At 45.3% G+C, this 20,333-nt stretch overlaps 1 protein-coding gene across 18 annotated transcripts in view; it reads left to right on the top strand.

Annotated features, from left to right (window-relative positions):
* Nucleotides 1-20,120, top strand: part of SEC31B (SEC31 homolog B, COPII component) — a 28,867-nt gene extending 8,747 nt beyond the window's left edge. For 7 of the 18 annotated variants that reach the window (XM_039871495.1, XM_039871497.1, XM_039871483.1 and 4 more), the window contains exons 4-26: nucleotides 490-685; nucleotides 885-980; nucleotides 1,926-2,069; nucleotides 2,401-2,543; nucleotides 3,396-3,495; nucleotides 3,625-3,786; nucleotides 4,313-4,447; nucleotides 6,786-7,016; nucleotides 8,916-8,990; nucleotides 9,234-9,332; nucleotides 9,691-9,829; nucleotides 10,317-10,495; nucleotides 10,762-10,888; nucleotides 11,253-11,398; nucleotides 12,092-12,265; nucleotides 12,764-12,925; nucleotides 16,267-16,447; nucleotides 16,871-17,185; nucleotides 17,446-17,504; nucleotides 17,796-17,942; nucleotides 18,234-18,344; nucleotides 18,816-18,887; nucleotides 19,023-20,120. In XM_039871495.1, the coding sequence (XP_039727429.1) occupies nucleotides 490-685; nucleotides 885-980; nucleotides 1,926-2,069; nucleotides 2,401-2,543; nucleotides 3,396-3,495; nucleotides 3,625-3,786; nucleotides 4,313-4,447; nucleotides 6,786-7,016; nucleotides 8,916-8,990; nucleotides 9,234-9,332; nucleotides 9,691-9,829; nucleotides 10,317-10,495; nucleotides 10,762-10,888; nucleotides 11,253-11,398; nucleotides 12,092-12,265; nucleotides 12,764-12,925; nucleotides 16,267-16,447; nucleotides 16,871-17,185; nucleotides 17,446-17,504; nucleotides 17,796-17,942; nucleotides 18,234-18,344; nucleotides 18,816-18,887; nucleotides 19,023-19,202 (3,373 nt within the window). In that variant the 3' untranslated portion in view covers nucleotides 19,203-20,120. The remainder of the gene's footprint in view (nucleotides 1-489; nucleotides 686-884; nucleotides 981-1,925; nucleotides 2,070-2,400; nucleotides 2,544-3,395; nucleotides 3,496-3,624; nucleotides 3,787-4,312; nucleotides 4,448-6,785; nucleotides 7,017-8,915; nucleotides 8,991-9,233; nucleotides 9,333-9,690; nucleotides 9,830-10,316; nucleotides 10,496-10,761; nucleotides 10,889-11,252; nucleotides 11,399-12,091; nucleotides 12,266-12,763; nucleotides 12,926-16,266; nucleotides 16,448-16,870; nucleotides 17,186-17,445; nucleotides 17,505-17,795; nucleotides 17,943-18,233; nucleotides 18,345-18,815; nucleotides 18,888-19,022) is intronic. The other 11 variants (XM_039871500.1, XM_039871499.1, XM_039871486.1 and 8 more) reach the window with 10 other exon arrangements.
* The last annotated feature ends 213 nt before the right edge of the window (nucleotides 20,121-20,333 follow it).

Consider the following 20,333-nt stretch of genomic DNA (forward strand, 5'->3'; position numbering starts at 1 on the left):
GTTTCATAATTTCTCTGTGCCTCAGTTTCCTCAACTGAAAGTGGAATTAATAGTAACACTTTATGGGATAGTTGAATAGTAAATCAGCTGATACATGCCAAGCACTTAAAACAGTGCCTGATACATAAGTATTCAGTAAGTGTTAGTTGTTGTTATTTGAGTCGTGAGGATTAGATGAAATAATCTATTTGAAGTATTTATCACTAGGCCTATATAACCCCAATAATATTAACTTTAAAAAAAGGCATCCCCACAAAACTCTTGAGTCGGTGGCCTCCTGGCTTCTAGTGTAACACAGATGGAATATTTTTTTCAGAGGAAGGACAAGACCAGGCAGAGGATATCTGTGTCTGGGAAATGAGGGAGGTAGTCCCCAGCTAGGGGTAGGGATGCCTGCCTGCATAATGGCAGAGGCTGACAAAGATGCCCACCCTCTGCTTACTGACATTGACCTGAGTTGGTGCTGATACTAGTTCCTCCTCTTTGTAGGTTTCACAAGCTGATCTGGGGGAACTTTGGCAGTGGGCTTCTGGAAGGCTCCGGGGTTATTGCAGGCGGCGGGGACAATGGCATGCTTACTTTATACAATGTGACCCACATCCTGTCTTCGGGAAAGGATCCTGTGATTGCCCAGAGGCAGAAGCACACAGGGGCTGTCAGAGCCCTCGACTTTAATCCTTTCCAGGTACTACATTTCAGTTGGTCAGACATAGCCAAGCCATAGAGCAGGAGATCTGAATGGAAGCATTCACTCATGACCTCCAGTCTGTAACTCTGAGTCCTTCCCAGGCTGTTACAGGATGGGCTTTGGCAGCCCTATATGTGGGTCTCTTTCCCCCTCTCCTGCTCTCATATTTTCCTGGGTTGGTGTGTTCTTCATACAGGGCAACCTCCTGGCCTCAGGAGCCAATGATTCTGAAATCTTCATTTGGGATTTGAATAACCTGAGTGTACCAATGACCCTAGGATACAAGTCACAGGTAAGGAGGCTCCCGGGGCTGCTGCTTAGAGTGTCCAGCTGATTTTCCCAGGGAAAGTCTTGAATTCCAGAGGCTGCCAGAGCGTAGGAGATTTCAGCCTTTACCACTGGAGGGCAATAAAGCTCCACAGACTAATAAGCTACTAGCCAGATGATATCAGGAGTGGAGAGGAGGAGGGGGGTGGTGTGTGTGGCGGTGAGGCGGTTTGTGGTCATTAACTATCCTAGAGATTTCTGGAAGGAAAATGAAAGGAGAGAGAGGCAGTAAAAGACATCGAGAGAAGGAATGAGGGTACAGTTTATTATCAGTAGGGTTCGGTAGGGCTCTGGGCTCAGTGGAGAGGGAGCAAGACACGACTTCCAGATCTACTCTGTCCTTTTTGTGGGGAAGATCAGCCTTGTCTCTGTCTGGTTCTCCCATGCAGTCGGTGGTCTTGTGTCTCTCTGTCTCTGAGCGTACCTGTCAGTCTATAACTGGGCCTATCTTTTTATTTCCTGACTTTCTCTGTCTTATGCTTATATTATCGTGCAGTAAGTTAAGCATGAATTTGATAGCACCTTGTTCCCTGAAAGTAGCAATGGCCTGTCTTTCTGCTTCACTCTCTCTGGGGATCTTGGGTGTCTTTGTAACCCTCCCTCCCTCACCTTCCTTTTTTCCTCTCTCTTTGTCATAGATATAAGGGCTGTTTTTAAATCTTGACTCTATCCTCTCAGGAGCACCTTGGGATAGGAGTAAAACCCAAGTGTGCCTGCCATTGTCAGCTTCTACACCAGTTCCCTAAAGGATCCTCTCTGGAAAATTCAACTGAGACTGTTGGTTTGGGTTGCCCCATCCATGTCTACTCTTGGGCTTTCTGTGGGTGGTTGTGAGCAGTGGAATGGCAGATGTCTCTTGGATAAGGAGGTGACAGGTTGTCCTCCACTCTCTCCCCCCATCCTTCCTCAGCAGCCTCCAGAAGACATCAAGGCACTCTCTTGGAACCGGCAAGTTCAACACATTCTGTCTTCTGCTCATCCCAGTGGTAAGGCAGTTGTGTGGGATCTCAGGAAGAATGAACCCATCATCAAAGTCAGTGATCACAGCAACAGGGTGAGTCATGGAGGCAGAATACAGGTCTGGGCCCTGGCTTCTCTCTCATTCTAGTCCTTGTAGCTGCTCTTGCCCAGGCCAGGGTTCTGCTTTCAGCTGTTGGACATGTGGGTTCAGCAGATTTCCTATGAGAGTGAAAGCTTAGGTGAGCTAAACAGAGCTGAGCTGGAGACCTCTAATGCTCCTTATTTATTCATGGCTGTGATATTCCCAGTCACCTAGAAGAGACACAAAACCTGCCCTCAGAGTAGTCTCATTCCAAGTGGACATAAAAGGTTTATAACTAGAAGAGGCAGGTTACATCACCCATTGGGGTCTGCTTTGTTCACAGATGCAATGCTCAGGACTGGCCTGGCACCCTGACATAGCCACTCAGTTGGTGCTATGCTCAGAAGATGATCGTCTCCCAGTGATTCAGCTGTGGGACTTGCGCTTTGCCTCCTCGCCCCTGAAGGTGCTAGAGAGTCACAGCAGGTAGCATTTCAAACCCCATCTACGCCCTTGGTGGAGAGTGGGAACATAACTGACCTGCGTAGGAGACAATGAATGCCTCACTTTAGCTACCAAACATCCTTCCTGGCTTCAAAGCCATCCCAATGAACACGCAGTCACCCAGTCCTAGTCCCAATCAAGAGAAGTTTCTTTAGACTCAGAAGTTATGGCGAAGAGCCTAAGATTCCATCTAACTTCCAGAGGTGGGAGTGGGGATGGGGTCATGAGAAGTTTGGAGCCAGTGTTTAGTCCCCCTGGGAGAGTCCTCAAACTCTGATCTGAGGATAATGCTCATTTCTTTGGGTGATGAGGTTGCCTCCTCCAAGACTTCTTTAAAAAAGGACCTTGGCTCCTGCCTATCTTGCACACAGGCCTGCCTCCGAAGCTGTAGCTCTTGGGCTCATAACAGAAAAAGCAGCCTGAGTCTGTTCTTTCCAACTAAAAGGCCATGTTGCTTTTATACCTCCTTGAGGACTTTTGAGAGTTAGTTCCTCACTACCCTCCTGGGCTAAAAGCACCTACCGAGATGAGTGCTTTCCTGATTCATACTGATTCATAGTCCCTACTCTACAATCAGGACAAAGAAGCAGGCCATCCTGCAGTGACCTATGGGCTGCAGAGTGGTACAGTGGGTAGAGCACAGGCTCTGGGATTTGCCTTGGGTTCTGGCTGCTTGACCACTGAAAGCTCCTTAATTTTCTATAGCCTCATTTTCCTCATTTGTAAAATGGAATCAGGCTGTTCATTTTATAGGGATGAGATTTATTTGAGATATATAAGGTACCCTACTCATAGTAGGCCTTCAGTAAATACTGGTTTCTCTTTCCTTTTCAGGGGGATCTTGTCAGTGTCGTGGAGCCAGGCTGATGCTGAGCTGCTGCTCAGTAGTGCCAAAGACAACCAGGTCTTGTGTTGGGACCTGGCGAGCAGTGAGGTAGGCTGGCCCTTCTGTGAGCATGCTGGGATGGGAGATGAGAGGGTAGGGGAATCCAGCTTCAACTGTGTGTTCTGGGCTGCCTTACCTATGACAGAGGTTCCCTAATGGTGTGTTCCCTCATATTAGGTGGTATATAAGCTACCCACACAGAGCAGCTGGTGCTTTGATGTGCAGTGGTGTCCTCGGGACCCTCCAGTGTTCTCTGCTGCCTCCTTTGATGGCTGGATCAGTTTGTACTCTGTGATGGGTAGGAGCTGCGAAGTTCAGCAGATGAGACAAGTTGACAAGGTTTGAAGGGCTTGGTGGAGAATGCTGGAGGGAAGGGATTGTCTCAATTTACAGGGAGAGAGGACATATGGGCCGGGAAGAGGTGAGGACTCTTGAAGAGTGGGAAGCCAGGGCCCTGGGTTTGGGAGGGCTGCACCTTTGCTCCAGTGCCCACCTTCCTGGGAGGATGTAAGTTCCTGCCATAATGCAAAGGAGGCCTTTACCTTGATTTTTGTTCTTGGATGTTCTTTGTGGTATTTCAGGGACATTGGACCTCCATGCTGGGACCGTTATTTTGGAAGTATGAACTGTCTTACTTCCCTCTTTCCTATTGACCCATTTTGTGTCACACTCCACTGTAGACCTTTTTGGAAGCCTACTGCATGGGAATCGCACCCTCGCTATTATTCTCCTGGAATATGGGAGTCCAGCCTTTGTGGGTCAGATTGGGTATCTCAGGGATTCCTCCCAAAATAGAATTTGTAGGTAGAGTTCCTGGCTAAGCCACCACGTCAGGCCAATGATACAGGTGTCCTTTTGCTCCCAGATCTCTTCTTCCTTCAGCCAAGGCCAGCCTCTCCCACCATCGCAGGTGCCAGAACAAGCAGCCCAAGCATCATTGATACCTCCCCTGAAAAAAACCCCCAAATGGATGAGAAGGCCAGCAGGTGTTTCATTTGCTGTAAGTGTAGTGTGTGTATGTGTATGGTTGTGTGTGTGTGTGTGTGTGTGTGTATGCGTGTGCACGTACGTGCATGTTTGTGAAGCCTGCCATGTGCCCAACATGGAGCTGTGTTCTGTAAGAGGTTTGTTTCTGCTCTCTGTGCCTCAGATCAGGTCCCACTTCACTGCTCAAGTAGAGAGTTACTATAGCTTCCCTCTCTACCCTTTCACCTGCTCACTGTGCCAATCTTGTCTAAAAGGAATTGATTGCTTTAAACCTCCTGGTTATGGAAAACTGCCTGAAATTCCACCGTATTTCTCACTAACCCTTTTGTGTCTGGACTGGTAGTTAGTCCAGCTATGTAAGGATTGGAGTACAAAGAAAGAAAGAAAGAAAAAATGGTTTTATCTTGTTATTCCTCTGCTCAAAACCTTTGATCCTCATTGCCTTATTAGGCTCAAGGCCAAAGGTACACAGAACTCCACTTACCTTTCTAGTTTTTCTTCCCCCCACTTTATTCTCATGTGTTCTCTGTGCTCCAGTTAAATATGACTCTTTTCTGTTCCATGAATAACTCCCCAACTCTGCTTCTTCCACCTGTATCCCAGTCTTTAGCTTCTGTCCCAGGACATTGAATCCTGCTGCAGCCTTCCAAGGTCCCTCATTTAAATTCCACCCCCTTCATGAGGCCCATCTTTAAGTCTAGTGAAGCTTAACCTCACTTCTGTAATTTCAGATTTATACCCTGTCATGATACATTCTAACTGTACTGAAGTTATTTATATACATGTCTGGAGGCCCTACTAAGTAATAGACTCCTTCAGGACCACATCTTATTCATTTTTATCCCTAAAGAAGTGCTTCTCAGACTTTAATGTGCATACAAATCACCTGAGAATTTTATTAAAATTGAGATTTGGGTTCATTCAGTCTGGGGTAGGGCCCAAAATTCTGATTTTTCAACAAGCTCCCAGGCAATGCCCTGGCTGCTTTTTGAGGAGTAGCAAGGCCCTAAAGCACCTGGCTCAATGCTTTAAATATTAGATTTGAATTAAAAACAGATGAATAAAAGTAGAGGTTCTTGTTTTCAGAACCAACAGTTCTGTTAAGGAGGTAAGACCAATATATTCAAGAGGAGTGAAGTAAAGAATTCTGAGGTGAGGAGGCTTGAATTCTTATCATTGCTCTGTCACTTAGTGGTTGGGCAAATCACTCAGGACTTCAGTGTTCCTATCTGTGAAACAATGGTAATACCTGCCCAGCTTATGTTAGTAAAGTGACATGAACCTCTGATAAGAATATATGTAAACACTTTGTCAAACTATCAAGTACTATAGCAATTCAAAGATAAGCTGGTTTTGTTGAGCACTAATTGGTAGTGTAGATTTTGTGCTGTGGGGTCAAGAGAAGAATTCTGCCTGGGAAAGTTTATTAAGGAGGTGGGTGTTAGGAAGAGAAATAGTGAATAGCTGGGGAGTAAAGCAGGAGTTGTCAACCTTGGCTGCAATTGGAATAACCTGAAGAACTTTAAAAATTCTGATTCCTGGTCCCACTCCCAGAGATTCTGATTTTATTGTCTGGGGTATAGCCCAGCAACTCTGGACAACTCTTCGGGTAGTTTTAATGTACAGCCAAGGTGGAAAACTGCTGGAGTAGGGAACCTTTACTAAGCTCTGCCTTTGTGCCAGGTGCTTTATATAAACTGAATGAACTGGGCCCCCGGTGGGGGGTGAGGGTGTGAAGCTATCACATAAATGAGCAGGGAGAGAGGTGCTGGAGTGGTCTGGCCCCAATTTTGGAGGATTTGGGGCACAACAGGCAGAAGAGCTTTAGCTCTCTCCTGTGCCCTTGTGAAACCATTCCAAGATCCTGAGTAGCAACAGGTACAGGGTGGTAGTCTACTGCTTGGATTGGAGGAGGAAAAAACCTAGAGGCTAGCCACCTATTCCAGCAATCTAGGTGTGCTAGCACTGGGAATGGAACAGAGGACCCCGCATGAGAGACATTGAACAAGAAGAGGTAAGATTTTGTTTTTGCTTGGCTGTAGTGGGTATAAAGACTGTGATAATGTCAAGGTGTTTGGTCCAGGTAACTGGGAGAAGGGTGGTACCGGGACAGATGAGAAAATGAATACCATGTGCTGAAGTTCTAAGCTGATGGTGCTAAAAATGCAGAGATGGTTTTGGTATAGGAAACACATTTGCTACTCAATTTCTGATCTTATTCTACCCTCGGGAGTTTTCTTATGATTGATCTCCTGAAGTTAACCAACATATAGCCTTTCCTGCCATCCTGACGTGGTGTGAATTTTTAGCTCGAAGGCATGACCTTTATTCTTTTTGTTTTTCCTCACCAGTTTGGAGGGAAGCTGGTTACTTTTGTCCTTCCCAGTACCCCTGCCCATCAGGAAACACAGCCTTGCCTCCGCCTAGTCTTCATCAGTCAAGTCATCACAGAATCCAAATTCCTGATGCAGTCAGCTGAGCTGCAAGAGGCCCTGAGATCAGGGACTCTCCTGAATTATTGTCAGAACAAGATCCAGTGTGCGTCACTGCAAAGTGAAAAGATGCTCTGGCAGTTCCTGAAGGTAGGAAGCCTGAAGGCTTGCGGCTCAGAAATGTTTCCCCAAAGCCAGGTACTCCAACCTCTGTCATCTCCAGGAGATGTGCAACCACACTGTGACTCAGATTTCAGAGGTTCTAGCCCATGTTAGATTTTTCCTACACATCACCCACCCTCTGGACACAAAATCTTCATCAGAGGCCCTTTGAAGCTAAAGAAGCTGAGTACAAGTGACATTTACCTTTTTTTCTACTATCGCTGATGTTCCGGGTACTTTACCAGAGCCAAGGTGAAGCCTTTCACAGTGCCATGCAGAAGGGCAGATATGGTGATGGGAAGGGAAAAGAGGAATGGAAAGGAAGGGAAGAAGATTAGCTGGAAGAGTATATCACTTTGCGTTTGTTTAAAGTAACCCAAAGTAAGTCATCGTGGTAGGACTCAGGGCTCAAGTCCCACTCTACTCTGGACCTCAGTTATAGTGCTAATTTAATTTCAAGTTGCTTATGATCCCAGGGGGAGTACTATAGCTGTCAAAGGAAACGAGTAAATGAGAGGAGAGGGCTGAAGGAAGAAAGAGAAACAACTGACTGAACAGACAGTGAGAGGGTCATTCATATCTTTGGGATTGTAGAGAAGAATGCAAAAAGAAGGACAGGACCTTGTCCCAGGGAGTCTGATAAGGACTTGAGGTCTGTGCTTCAGACATGGTAGAACTTTCTGAAGGTCGACACCAGGAATCTGGGAAGAAGAAAAAGATTTGAGAAAGATCATCAACTATAGAGTGAAGATAAAAAAGATGTGGGAAGAAAAGAGTAAGAAATGATGCTTTTCTTATAAGTAGGATACAGGTAATAGCTCCTGTAGCTATTCCTATGGCACAAGAATGGTGGGAATAGAATGGAGTGATCAGGAGTTCAGCCTTTACTCACATGGCGGTGCCCATAGGACAGTTGAAAAGCTACCCGTGAGCTGTACATCATGATGGTCCTGAAGCTGAGTGTGGAGGAACATTTCCAAGGGAAGAGCATGGAAGAAGGAGGGGACTCTGAGAGACTATGAGAAAGATGGTAGTCAGAATTTGTGGTTCAGTGTAGGATAAATGAATGGCCTAGACCAGCAGACCCGAGTTAGGGTAGGGCTTCAGGAAGGCTTGGCCTCTCAGTACTCGGGTCACAAGTGAGTAAGCTGACTGTGTTTACTGTATCTGTGCACCTTCCACCAGGCATCTTCTCAACTAGATACTTAGACTCAGAAGACCACCGTAGTCTCACTTAGCGTCAGTCTCCTCAGAAGGAAGTGCGACGGGAAGCACAACCTGTCAGCAGGGCAGCGTCAGGTGTCCCCCTTCTCTGGCAGTCCTTGCAGCAGTGCAGAGTTCTCTTCTTCAGATCCCAGAAGACAGCTCAGGTGCAAGGAGATGAGATGTACATCAGGCAGGTGTGTAAGTTGCCCTGACTTAGAAGCCTCATGCCCATAAGAGCCAATGTCTAGAGCCCTGCCAGGGATCTGTTCATTTGCAAGAGTCCTTGCAATCATGGAAGCCCAGAGCATGGTGTCCACATCAATTATTTACAGTTCACATCATTCCATTCCAAATACAATTTACCAATCACAAGCAATGTTGTCTAGAAACATAAATGACATTTTACCCTTATCAGGTTACCAGGATAACAGATCTAGGAAGTCAACAGAAGGTCCAATTCTCATGTAGAACGGGGAATAGGTTTTGTTAACACTATGCCCACAGCCCAGGAGGAATCAGATCTGGGGAGAAAAAGGTAGAAATGGTGTTGGCTTCAGTAGGGTACTTCTGGCAGTACAAAGAGCTATATATGAGGGTATACTGGCATAGATGTCCAGCTTGTGCAGGAGGGGGTCATTCACATTCATTTAATGGAGACTTCTGTGCTTTGTGGTTCCTTAGGTGACCTTAGAACAAGACTCCAGGACGAAATTCCTAAAGCTATTAGGATACAATAAAGATGAGCTTCAGAAGAAGGTAAGCTACTTTCACATCAGAAATATGTACTTGATGGAGAGAAGAAAATCCTGTCAATGGAAACCATCTCAGAATACCTCTTCTTGAGCTTGACTAATGCACATATGAACATTTGAACTCCTGGAGTTGGGCTTTTTCACAGGAAAATAGTCTAGTTTGGTGGGGTTTGGAGGTGGGAAGAAAGCATAATCCTTGTTTGACCTTGTGCGGGGCAGAGTGGTACTCATAGGTCTGTCCCGATAGGTGGCCACGTGGTTGAAGAGTGACTTGGAGCTAGGTGAGAGTCCTCAGCCCAAGGGAGATGACCTCAACAGTAACAGACAACAGGCCTTCTGCAGCCAGGTGTGGTAGGAGCCCAGCCAGCCCAACCTTTGGTAGCATAGGAGACCTGCCTTTAAGGGATCTTCCTTTTTGGCCCTTTGCTTTGCTTTGCTTTCATGAAATGCTCAGCTTCAGTAGAAGTCATTAGACTCCTCCCTCTTTTAGAACCACTGTGGACACAGAGTCCATATGCTTTTGGGCTGGGAGTAGAGCTGTGTTTTAACCATGAACTAGAGCCCTTCCCAAACCTTTCCTGGTTATTATTTTAGCTTCACCCATTAAGGGCCAAATAGTAGAGCTCCAAGAGAGAACTACTAAGTCAGTTCTTTGTCTTTGGGCTTCATTTTCTAAGTAGCCACCTCTGTCCTTCCTTGTACAGGCTTCCAAATATATCACAGAGGAAGCTTCTGCTTCCTCAACCTTCTTTGATGAGCTGGTCCCTCAGGACATGACTCCATGGGAGATCCCCATCACAGAAGGTACCCTGACCCTGAGGGAGAGAAACCCTCTGGAAGTAGGTGGGCTCACAGTTTTCAGATTCGACGTCATTTCCTTCTTGCCCCTTGCCTCCCACCTCCCTCCCACTATCATAAATGCTGGGTAGTTCTGTTATGGGTTAGAGCTCTCTCTGGCTGTAAATTTTCTTAGATGAGTCTTTGCTATTTTGGCCTTCAACCAAGATATTTTTTTCTATCCTTCTGTCTTCTTGCTTAAGGAACTGTGACCTTGTTCTTGCTGAGCAATCACATGTCACACCTGTGATACTGCCATACGAGTCTCTGCCTCATCTTGGGTCCTCTCCTTAGAGAGTTGCTACTAGACCCGGGCACCCCAAGATACCCCCACTACATTTTGTTGTTGAGAAATGAACTTGGGAGTTTTGTTCGGGGGCAATGGAGGCTGAGTGATACAGAGATATAAGAGGTGTGCTGTGTGGGCCCTGCAGGGGACAGGAAGTTAGGGTCTGAGGGCAGGCTAACATGGAGGGGATGCCTCTGCCCACAGACATGGATGGACTCCTGAGCCAGGCTCTCCTGCTTGGCGAACTGGGCCCTGCTGTGGAGCTGTGTCTGAAGGAAGAGCGCTTTGCTGATGCTATCATCCTGGCCCATGCAGGGGGCGCAGACCTGCTGAAGCAAACACAAGAGTGCTACTTGGCCAAGAAGAAAACCAGAATCTCCTCGGTAATTGCCCACCATGCAGGACAGGAGAAGAGGGGATTACTTGGCCCTTGTCAGGTGGATGCCTGCAACTTGGCACTGGTGTTTAGAGGATCTGCCAGTCTCTCCCTTCTCACTCTAACCATCCTGACCTCACCCCGAGCCCCTAGTCAATGGTCTGATGGGAAGCCTGCTCATGAGTGGCTTTTCTAGCACATTCCTGAGTGAGACTCCTGCTGTCTGTGCTGGATGGGTGGTTGATGGCCTCCTTCCCTTTCTGCCCATTACAGCTGCTAGCCTGTGTTGTGCGGAAGAATTGGAAGGATATGGTGTGTGCCTGTAGTCTGCAGAACTGGAGAGAGGCACTGGCCTTGCTCCTGACATACTCAGGGCCAGAGAAATTCCCTGAGCTCTGTGGTAGGTGGCCCTAGGCGTCAGGATGGAGTGGTGTGACTCCAGTGGACACACTGAGGGAGGAGGCAGAAGAGCAGCCCGAGCTCTGGGAGGTCAGGCCATGTTGTCAGGGCCAAGGTCTGGTTCAGCTGGGAAGCAAGCACTACAGTGCATGCCTCTACTTTCATTCGTTGACCTGTTTTACTTTTCCTTGTCACATCTTGAAGCAAGAGCTTTCCCCTTCACTGTAGAGCAGGATTAGCCTGTGTTGTCCAAAGCCACTGTGGCTACTTGTACCATAGCTCATGGTCCTCCACCTATTTCCAAACAGGAAAAGGAGGAGGAACAAAGGGAAACTGCCATTAAAGAAATTTCTGTCTCTCTGCAGACATGCTGGGTGCTCGCATGGAGCAGGAGGGCGGCGGGGCACTCACCTCTGAAGCCAGACTCTGTTATGTGTGCTCAAGGAGTGTGGAGCGGCTGGTGGAGTGCTGGGCAAAATGCCACCAGGCTTCATCTCCCATGGCTCTCCAGGTACTCCTCTGCAGGGCACTGGTCTCTCCATACCGGGGCCTTAGGAGAGGCTGGTGGCAGGGTTGTGCAGGGACATCAGAGGCAAGTCTTCTGGGTACCCAGGCCAGAGTCAGGATATGAGGGAGGAGAGAAGGGCTCTAATGTTTGGGACCTTCTCCCAAGGATGAGTCAGGGGACACTGAGCAGCAGCTGCTTAAGTATTAACCTTCATAGTGTTTTCCCACTTCAGATTTGGTTATACGCATTTATTTTATATTTGACTAATTGTGAGCCTGGGCCTTTGATTAGCTGCTATGAAAAGCTCTGTGGATCTAAATTGTACCAGACACTCTGCAGGTGACCAGAGAAGGTGAGAGTCACAGACTCATCAGGAGGCAAAGTCACACAAAGTATAATTGAGTCCGAAATTGCTGATGTACTAGCAGAAAGGGTAAAGAAAGCAAAAAAGAGGCAGAGATATACAAGAATCTAAGACCCATATGGCACCAGTGGAGCCCAATGCTAACAGCTCGGGAGGTGAGGCCAAGTGACCCTTTAACTGTCATGTCTCATATATCATCTCCTGCTATCTTCACCTGTCTATAGCCAGGTACCCTCTTACCCATAGTAGGAAGTCCCTGGGTGAGCTGCCTGGGCTTAAAGAGCAGAATATACTTTGAAGAGGGTTGCCTGCCTCCATCCTTGTTCCTCTAGGACTTGATGGAGAAGGTGATGGTCCTCAACAGGAGCTTGGAGCTACTGCGGGGTCCTGATGGGGTGAGCCCAGGCCCTGCCACAACCTACAGAGTCACTCAGTATGCCAACCTCCTGGCAGCCCAGGGCAGCCTGGCCACTGCCATGAGCTACCTACCCAGTGACTGTGCTCAGGTAAGTGGAGCCATGTGGAGAGAGCAAACCATTTCATTAGATCATCTAACACTGGCTGATTGCTCGCATGTTCCAGGCACTATGTCAAATGCTGAAGCTCCCAGGGTAAATAAGATCTAGTCCCTCAGGAAGCTCACAATCTTTTGGGGAGAAATCAGATAACTTATAGTGCCGTAACAGAAGCTTATACTGAGCACTGTGGGACTCCAGGGAAAGAACTGGTTTTGCCTGCAGAGGTCAAGGAAGGCTTCTAAGCAGTTAAAATTATTGAGCTGATCTCCAAAAAGAAGTAGCTTATCAGCAGATGTAGGGCAATCTAGGCAGAAAGAACAGCAATGAGGGAAGCTTGGCAGAGATTAGCGATCTTTGAGTTATCTAAGGTGGCTAGAGTATAGAGAGTCATCTGAAGTTTGAATGCTATATGGAGCTAGGCTCATAAGAGAGGATGTTTGCTTGTTTTAATTTTAACACGGCTCTTCATTATTATAACTTTTATAGCCACCAGTTCAGCAGCTGAGAGATAGGCTTTTTCATGCCCAGGGCGCTGGTGTCTTGGGCCAACAGTCTCCTCCTTTCCCTTTTCCTCGAGTCCTTGTGGGAGCTACCCCCCACTCTAAAGAGACATCATCTTTCAGATTGGGATTCCAGCCTTCTCAGCAGGTAAGACCTTGTTTGTTTATTGATTTGTTCATTCTCTCAAAATACTCATCAAGTGTCTGTCAAGTGCCAGGCATGGTTCTAGGCACTTGGAATATATTAGCGAACAAAAATGATGAAAATTCCTAACTTCATAAAGCATAGATTCAGTTATTTTTCCAGTAACTGTTTATTGAACAACTATTCGACTCTTAGAACAGAAAAATTCACAGACCATGATCCTTGCCCTTAATTAGCTCATAGTCTTGTAGAAAGATAGATGTGTGAAAAATAACAACAATAAAATTCATAAATGCCACGATTGAAGTACGATAAGGTCTACAGAATTACACAAAAGAAAACAATTTACTCTGGGGAGTGGGGAAGTTTAGGTAATATTTCGGAATGAATATGTTTGATCTGTCTTGAAGAGTAAAAATTATTTAGACAAAAGAATGGGTAGACGAATGCTATTTCAAGCAGTGGGAACAGCATGTAAAAAAGCATTGAAGGGAGAGTGAGCAAAGCCCATTTGAAGAACTACTAACATTTTAATGGGGCTGCAAAACAGGTATTTGTGGTAGTGGAATGGGCTTAGATGAAGCTGGAGTAACAAGAAGAACCTGGCATTCTGAGCTGAAGAGCTTATACTTGATATACTTGATAGCAGTCAGGAGCCATTAAATGGTCTTATGCAGGGGAATGACTAGCTATGTGTTTAGGAAGGACAAGGTTGGAGACAGTTAGGAGGCTATAGTGAGAGATGATGAGGACATGAAATAACCTAAAGCTGGAGAGTGAGGTTGGATTTGAGGTATTTAGTAGGTAGAATTGACAGAAATCGGTGATGGTTTAGAGGAATGTGTGAGTAAGGAAACTGGTCCCTAGGTTCCTGGCCACAGTGCTTGGGTGGTAGAGTGCTGTTGTTGTTAACTTATGATACCAGGAGGGGCTGGGGAACAAAATCAGTGAGATTGTAAATAGAGGCATCAAGCAGGAGTTCTGATGATTGATTCATCCTGTGCCACCTTCAATTCCAACCCTAAGTTTCTTTCTTCTCTCCCTTCTCCTTTCCTTCTCTGTCTTTTCTATTTTGAAATAATTAGAGTCATAAGAAGTCACAAAGAAATGTACTGGGAAGTCTCATGAATCTCAACCCCACCCCACCCCATGCCAACATCCCACACAACCACAGTGCAATATCAAACCCAAGAAATTGACATTAGTACAATCCAGAGTCAGATTTCATATTTCACCAGTTTTACATATACTGTGTCTGTGTGTTTGTGTGTGTGTGTAACTATGTAAGAATTTCTCTTTTCATCTTTTTAACAGGGTCCTTCACAACGCAAAATTTTTTGACTTATAGGGTCCAATTTATAGTTTTTCTCTGTGAATCTTGCTTTTTGTGTCAAATTTAAGAACTCTTTGCCTAGTCCAAGGTCCCTCAAAAATTCTCCTCAGTTCTTTCTAGAAGTTTTATAATTTTTTGTTTTACATTTAAATTCATGTTCCACGTCGAGTTAATTTTTGTATAAGGTATGAAGTTTAGGTCAAGCTTCATTTTTTTTACCAATGGATGTCCCGAATCATTTATGGAAAAGGCTGTCCCACTTCCATTGAATTTATTTTGCTCCTTTGTAAAAAATTAATTGGGCATATTTGTATGGATTTATTTCTCAGTTCTTGATTCTGTTCTTCTGACCTATGTGTCTGTCCCTCTGCCAGTACCCCTCTGTCTTGATTACTACCTTATATAATGTCTTGACGTGAGGAAAAGTAATCCCTCCACTTTATTTTTCTTTTTCAAAATTACTTTGGGTGTTCTAGGACCTTGCCCTTTCCGCATAAATTTTAGAATAACATTGTCTATGTTTACAAAGAAACTTGCTAAAATTTTGACAGGAATTTCATTAAAACTAGAGAATAACATAAGGAGAATTGTTGAGTCTTCTCATCCATGAATATGGTATATCTCTTCAATGCCGTCTCCAGCATTTTATAATTTTCGTCATACAGATCCTGATATGTTTTGTTCAATTAAACCTAAGTATTTAATTTTCACCTGAGCAATTAAAACCCAATGGTATTGAATTTTTAATTTTGGTTTCCACTTATTCATTGTCAATATATACAAATGCAATTAATTTTTTTTGTGTGTGTTAATCTTGTGTCTTGTGACTTTTCACTGTTCAGTAATGAGTTTCCTGTACTCATTTATTAGTTCTGGGATGGTTTTATTGTTTGTTTGTTTTGTTTTTTTTTTGTGGATTCCTTGGGATCTTCAATGTAGACAGCCATATTGTCTGCAAATAAAGACAGCTTTATTCCTCTCAATCCCTCAATCTGTATGCCTTTAATTTCTTTCTCTTGCCTAATTGTAGTACTAAAATAAGAATAGTGAGAGTGAACATCCTTGCCTTGTTTCTAATCTTAAAAGGAAAATATTCAACCTTTACCACTATGCATGATGTTAGCTGTAGGTTTTTTGTATATATTCTTTATGAATCTGAGGAAGTTTTCCTCTATTCTTGGTATACTGAATCATAAATCAGTATTGAATTTTGTCATTTTTTTAATTTAATGCATCATTTTATTTAATGTTTTTTATTCTTTAGCCTGTTATGGTGGATTACATTGATTTTTAAATATATTGAACTAGTCTTGAGTGACTGGGAATACATCCTACTTGGCTGTGGTGTATTATTTTTTATAATACATTGTTGGATTTCATTTGCTAAAATTTTGCTGAGGATTTTTGAGTCTAAGTTTATAAGAAATATTGGTCTGTAGCTTTATTTTGTGCTGTCTTTGTCTGGTGTTGTTATCAGAGAAGTACTGACCCATAAAATGAGTTAGGAAATGTCTCTTCTATTTTCTGGAAGAGATTGTATAAACTTTGTGTTAATTCTTTGATATTTGGTAAAATTCTCCAGTGAAACTATCTAGGCCTAGGGATTTATTTTTGCGGGAGCTTTTTAATTACAAATTTAATTCTTTTAATAATTACAGAACTATTTAAGTCATCTATTTAATTTTGGCTGAGTTTTAGTAGTTTGTGATTCTAGAGGAATTGGTCCATTTTTTCTAAATTGTCAAATTTATATATGTAAAGTTTTTTTGTAATATTCCTTTATTATCTTTTTAATGGCTACAGAATTTGTTATTATAGTCCCCATTTCATCTTTAATCTTGAAGCTTATGTCTTCTCTCTTTATCTTTGTCAGTTGTTATAGAGATTTATCAATTTTGTTGATTTTTTGGGAAGAAATTTTTGTTTCAGTTTTTTCCTATTATTTTTCCATTTTCAATTACTTACCTTTTCTCGCCTTTTCCAAGTACTAACACTTCTTTTCTCTTCACAGATTCCAACTCCCTCTCCAAGGTCAAGAATTTTCACATCTCAGTCATCACTAGTGATGCCCTTGACCAAACTTTCCCATCCTAGCCCTTATCAAGGTTCCAGAATACAGAATATAAATGACTACAGGGTACTTGAGCCCCAGATAACCCAGCCTTTGCCTCTGGGCCCTGGGGAAAGGCCTGGTGAGTGAGCGAGTGATCTGTCCGGGCAGAACACAGAGGAAAACAATTGATATGGCCAGTATGGATTTGAGAGGCAGTGTTTCTATGTAATGAGTGAAGTCAGAATTCCCAATACTATCACTTACTGGCTTTGTACCTGTGGGCAATACACTTAGTTACTCTGTTTCTTTTGAAAAGTAAGAATAGTTGTTATGTTGGTCATTTCAACCCTATAGGATTGTTTTGAGGGTCAAATGAGTATAGTTAAAAGTACTTTGTAAATGGTATATCTCCATACACATGTATTTTTATTATTATTATTATTATTATTATTAATTATTATTATTATAAATTATTATTGCTGCCTTATTCCTCCCTCATATGCTCAGAGTCTCTCCCAAATTGAAATTTGATGGTAAATGACCTGCTTTTGTTCCACTTCAGCTTTATCTCAGCCACAGCTGTTAAGAGGGCAAAGGGTACAAGCCCCTAACCCTGTGGGATTCCTTGGAACATGGCCTCCTCCTGGTCACCCTCCTCTCATGGCACCATCAAACATCATGCAGCCTAGCTCTGCCTCCCTGCCTGAGAATGCTCGACTGCTCCCTTTGCCTCCTGTGAGACCACCAGGTCTTGGCCCTATGAGCTCCCAGCCCCCAGCCCCTCCTGTCAGCTTCCCTGCAGCACACCCTCCAGGAGGACCAGGTGCTCCATGCTCTAGTGCCTTCTCCATCACTGACATCCTAACTCCTCATCCAGGTCAGTCTTCCTTCTATGGCTTCTCTCTTCTGGGTCATTGCCTTCCTCTCCTCCCCTCCCCATTACCAACTTGGGAGTCTCTTCCTCAAGCCAATGAAGTGAGGCCCCTTGGGCTGGAGAATGCCAACTGAAAGTATAGCTGGTCTGCAGAGGGAGGTGTGGTAGACTCCCAACTAAAATAATTTCAATGGCCTTCAGACTAAAAATTTCCAATTGTACCTGACCATGTCCCTAAATACCTCTATCCTTGTACTTTACAGGAACTCAAGATTCCTTGAAAAGTGTTCCAGCTCCCAGGGCAAACCTCCAGAGGAGAAAGGTCAGTGCACCTCTCCACCCACCCTTCATACTCACATCCTACTTCCTTACAGAATTCAGCCCAGTCCTTCCCATCCTTAGGCACCTACTCTTCCCTTTCTTTTCCCACTCACTCTTCTCCCCTCAGCCCCCTCTTCTTTCCTTCTTACATACATACACCAGTTTTCCCACTTTCTGGTTCCCCACTCACTATTCTCTCTCCTATTCACTCATAATTTCTGCCTCTCTCTCAAATCAGGGCCTAGGGAATCTCTCGGCTTAGACTCATATGCCTCTCTTTCTCTCTCTTTAGTTGCCAGCGACATTTACGTCCCCAGCACCAATTACCGCTCCAATTATGAGCCTCACTTCTGAGCCACGAGGGGTTCTTTCCTCACAGCCCCATGTCCCTAGTGTGGGTCATGCTCCCCCTGGAGCGCCAGGAGAACGCGGTCTGCAGGTGACAAGAACAGTGTGTTCCCCTTCCCTTGGAAGCCTTTAGCCCTTCTTGGGTATAGAAAATCCAGGAGCATGGTAGATGGGCCTAATTCCTCAAGGTGGAGGCAGACTCTGAGCTGGGGAATGAGGAGGAGCAGATGCCTGGTGTCTTTGTTGCAGAAGGCATCCCCTCCCCAGCTCTGCTATGCTCTAGTGGGAGCAATGTGATCCTGAATCACTGAGGATTAGTCCTTAGGGAAACTATGAGAAGGATGGTTTGTGTGTCTATCCTATCTCCCTTCTCCTTCCTCAGCAATGGCCACCAGAGAAGATGGACAGGAAGGAGCTGCCCCCAGAGCATCAGCCCTTGAAGACCAGTTTTGAGGTGCTTCTACAACGCTGCTCCCAGTCTGCCACCGACTTAGTATGTCTGAACCTTCCCCATGATGCCTGCCTCACACCCCATAGCTAGTTCCAGGACCCCTTAGCTATAGATCAGTTCCTTGTGTGACTCTTTTTTCCCTGTCCCTGGACGTGCTGTCTGTATCTTATGCTTATTTCATGTCCATGCAGGGGTGGGGAGGGGGAGGAACTTATCTGGTCTGAAGTCTAGCACCTTGGTAGTAGGACCCAGCAGCATTGAGACTTAACTCTTGAAAAGGCTGCAGAGAATACTGGGAGGAGGGTGAAACCAGGAGTAAGGAAACCTGCCATTTATTCACTGGCTGTGTCAGCCTGAGCAAGTCCCTCATCCTCTTCAGGGCTCCATTTCCTCCTCTGTGAAATGAAAGAAGCAGCATTAAGTCATTCTCGCTCTAATTTGCTATGATTCTTTATAGTCCTATGTAGTGTTAGACTTAAGAGCTGGAGTTAGAATCCATTCTCCTCCTTGCAGAAGACAAAACGGAAGCTGGATGAGGCAGCGAAACGTCTCGAAAGTTTATATGAGAAGCTCTGCGAGGGGACAGTAAGTACATTTCGTAGTGCTCCTCTGCCTCCTGCTCTTCCACCATCACCCATGGCCAAAGGGAGCCCGGGGGGCCCTCCCCTTGGGACTGGGGCTGGGTTGGGCTTACTAACCTAAGGGCCAATCCCTCCGCAGCTCTCGCCTCATGTCCTGGCTGGGCTTCACGAGGTGGCCCGATGTGTGGATGCAGGAAACTTTGAGCAGGGCCTCGCAGTGCATGCCCAGGTGGTGGGCTGCAGCCGCTTCAGTGAGGTCTCCAGCTTCATGCCTGTCCTGAAGGCTGTCCTCACCATTGCTCAGAAGCTGCACGTGTAAGCCAGGCGGCCTCTCTTACAGGGAGGTCACTTCTACTGTTACTTAACTCGTCCCTGAGGAACAGGAATTTCACAAGAGATTGTTTTTCTCAACCCTCTTTCTAGCTGCCAGGTATATGATGCTGTACTCTTGGCTCCAAACTAGCAGAGTGCCTGCTTTCTACCCCTGTGTGCCTGGCCTTCTAGGATCTGCCCAAGGCATGCCCAGCCTTCGAGGCTGACATAGAGCCAGTTCTGCACTTTCTCTAAGACTGTACCTCTCCGACAAGACCTGGGGCAGGGTGTATTCCCTCCCCATCAAGGATATTCTATTTAAGTGGCTTCTGACAGGGGGAGCAGGATCATTACTTCCAAGTCTACCTCTGTTCTACCCATCTTGTGGGTCTTTCGTTTTTCACCTTCTGTGGGTAATGAGCCTGACCTTACCCTCTCCTTGCCTCTGCTTTCATATTTCCAGGTCCATATTTCTCTGAGCCCCAAAGGCTGGGGTAGAGTTGACTGTTCATCCTTTGAACAAGTCATGGACATGAGGGGTGAGTGCTGAGCAGACCAAGAGAAGGAACTTTGGCCCCTTTCAAAAGGAACTTCTCATCTGCCAGCATTAGTAAAGGTGGGCAAGGTTAGGTGGAAGGTAGGAGGGATGCACTATCTTTGCTGGGAGCCTATGGCCTCTGACTTGACCAAGGCCCTAGACCTTTCATTCTGTGCGTATAAGCCCAGTTTTAGAATAGGAGCCACATTAGTGAAAAACTCTTCCAGCACTGCTCAAGGGTTGGAGGCCCTTCTTCCCTTCAGCCCCCACATGTCTCAGGGCCACGTTCTCTGGCTGCACTTTCATGGTTGGGTGCTACATTTGAGGCACTGATGTATTTAATGTGCAATAAAGCTGCTTTGATTTGGTTTCTTCAGTTATCTCGCAGGAATTGTCTCCTGGGTCTTATTTTTGTATTTACCCCTCTTTCTCTCTTTGTTCTTGTTTCTTGCACCTTAATAAAGCAAGGGAGAGGCTTGGAGACAGATGGGGAGTCAAGAGAGTTGAAGAAAGGAGATTGTCACTGAAATAGACTCCTTGCAGCATTTGTGGCCACTCTGCTGTGTGTGTGTGTGTGTGTGTGTGTGTGTGTTTCTCTAT

This window comes from Pteropus medius, unplaced genomic scaffold (genome assembly GCF_902729225.1).
Source record: "Pteropus medius unplaced genomic scaffold, Ma_sr-lr_union100, whole genome shotgun sequence".
NCBI lineage: Eukaryota > Metazoa > Chordata > Mammalia > Chiroptera > Pteropodidae > Pteropus > Pteropus medius.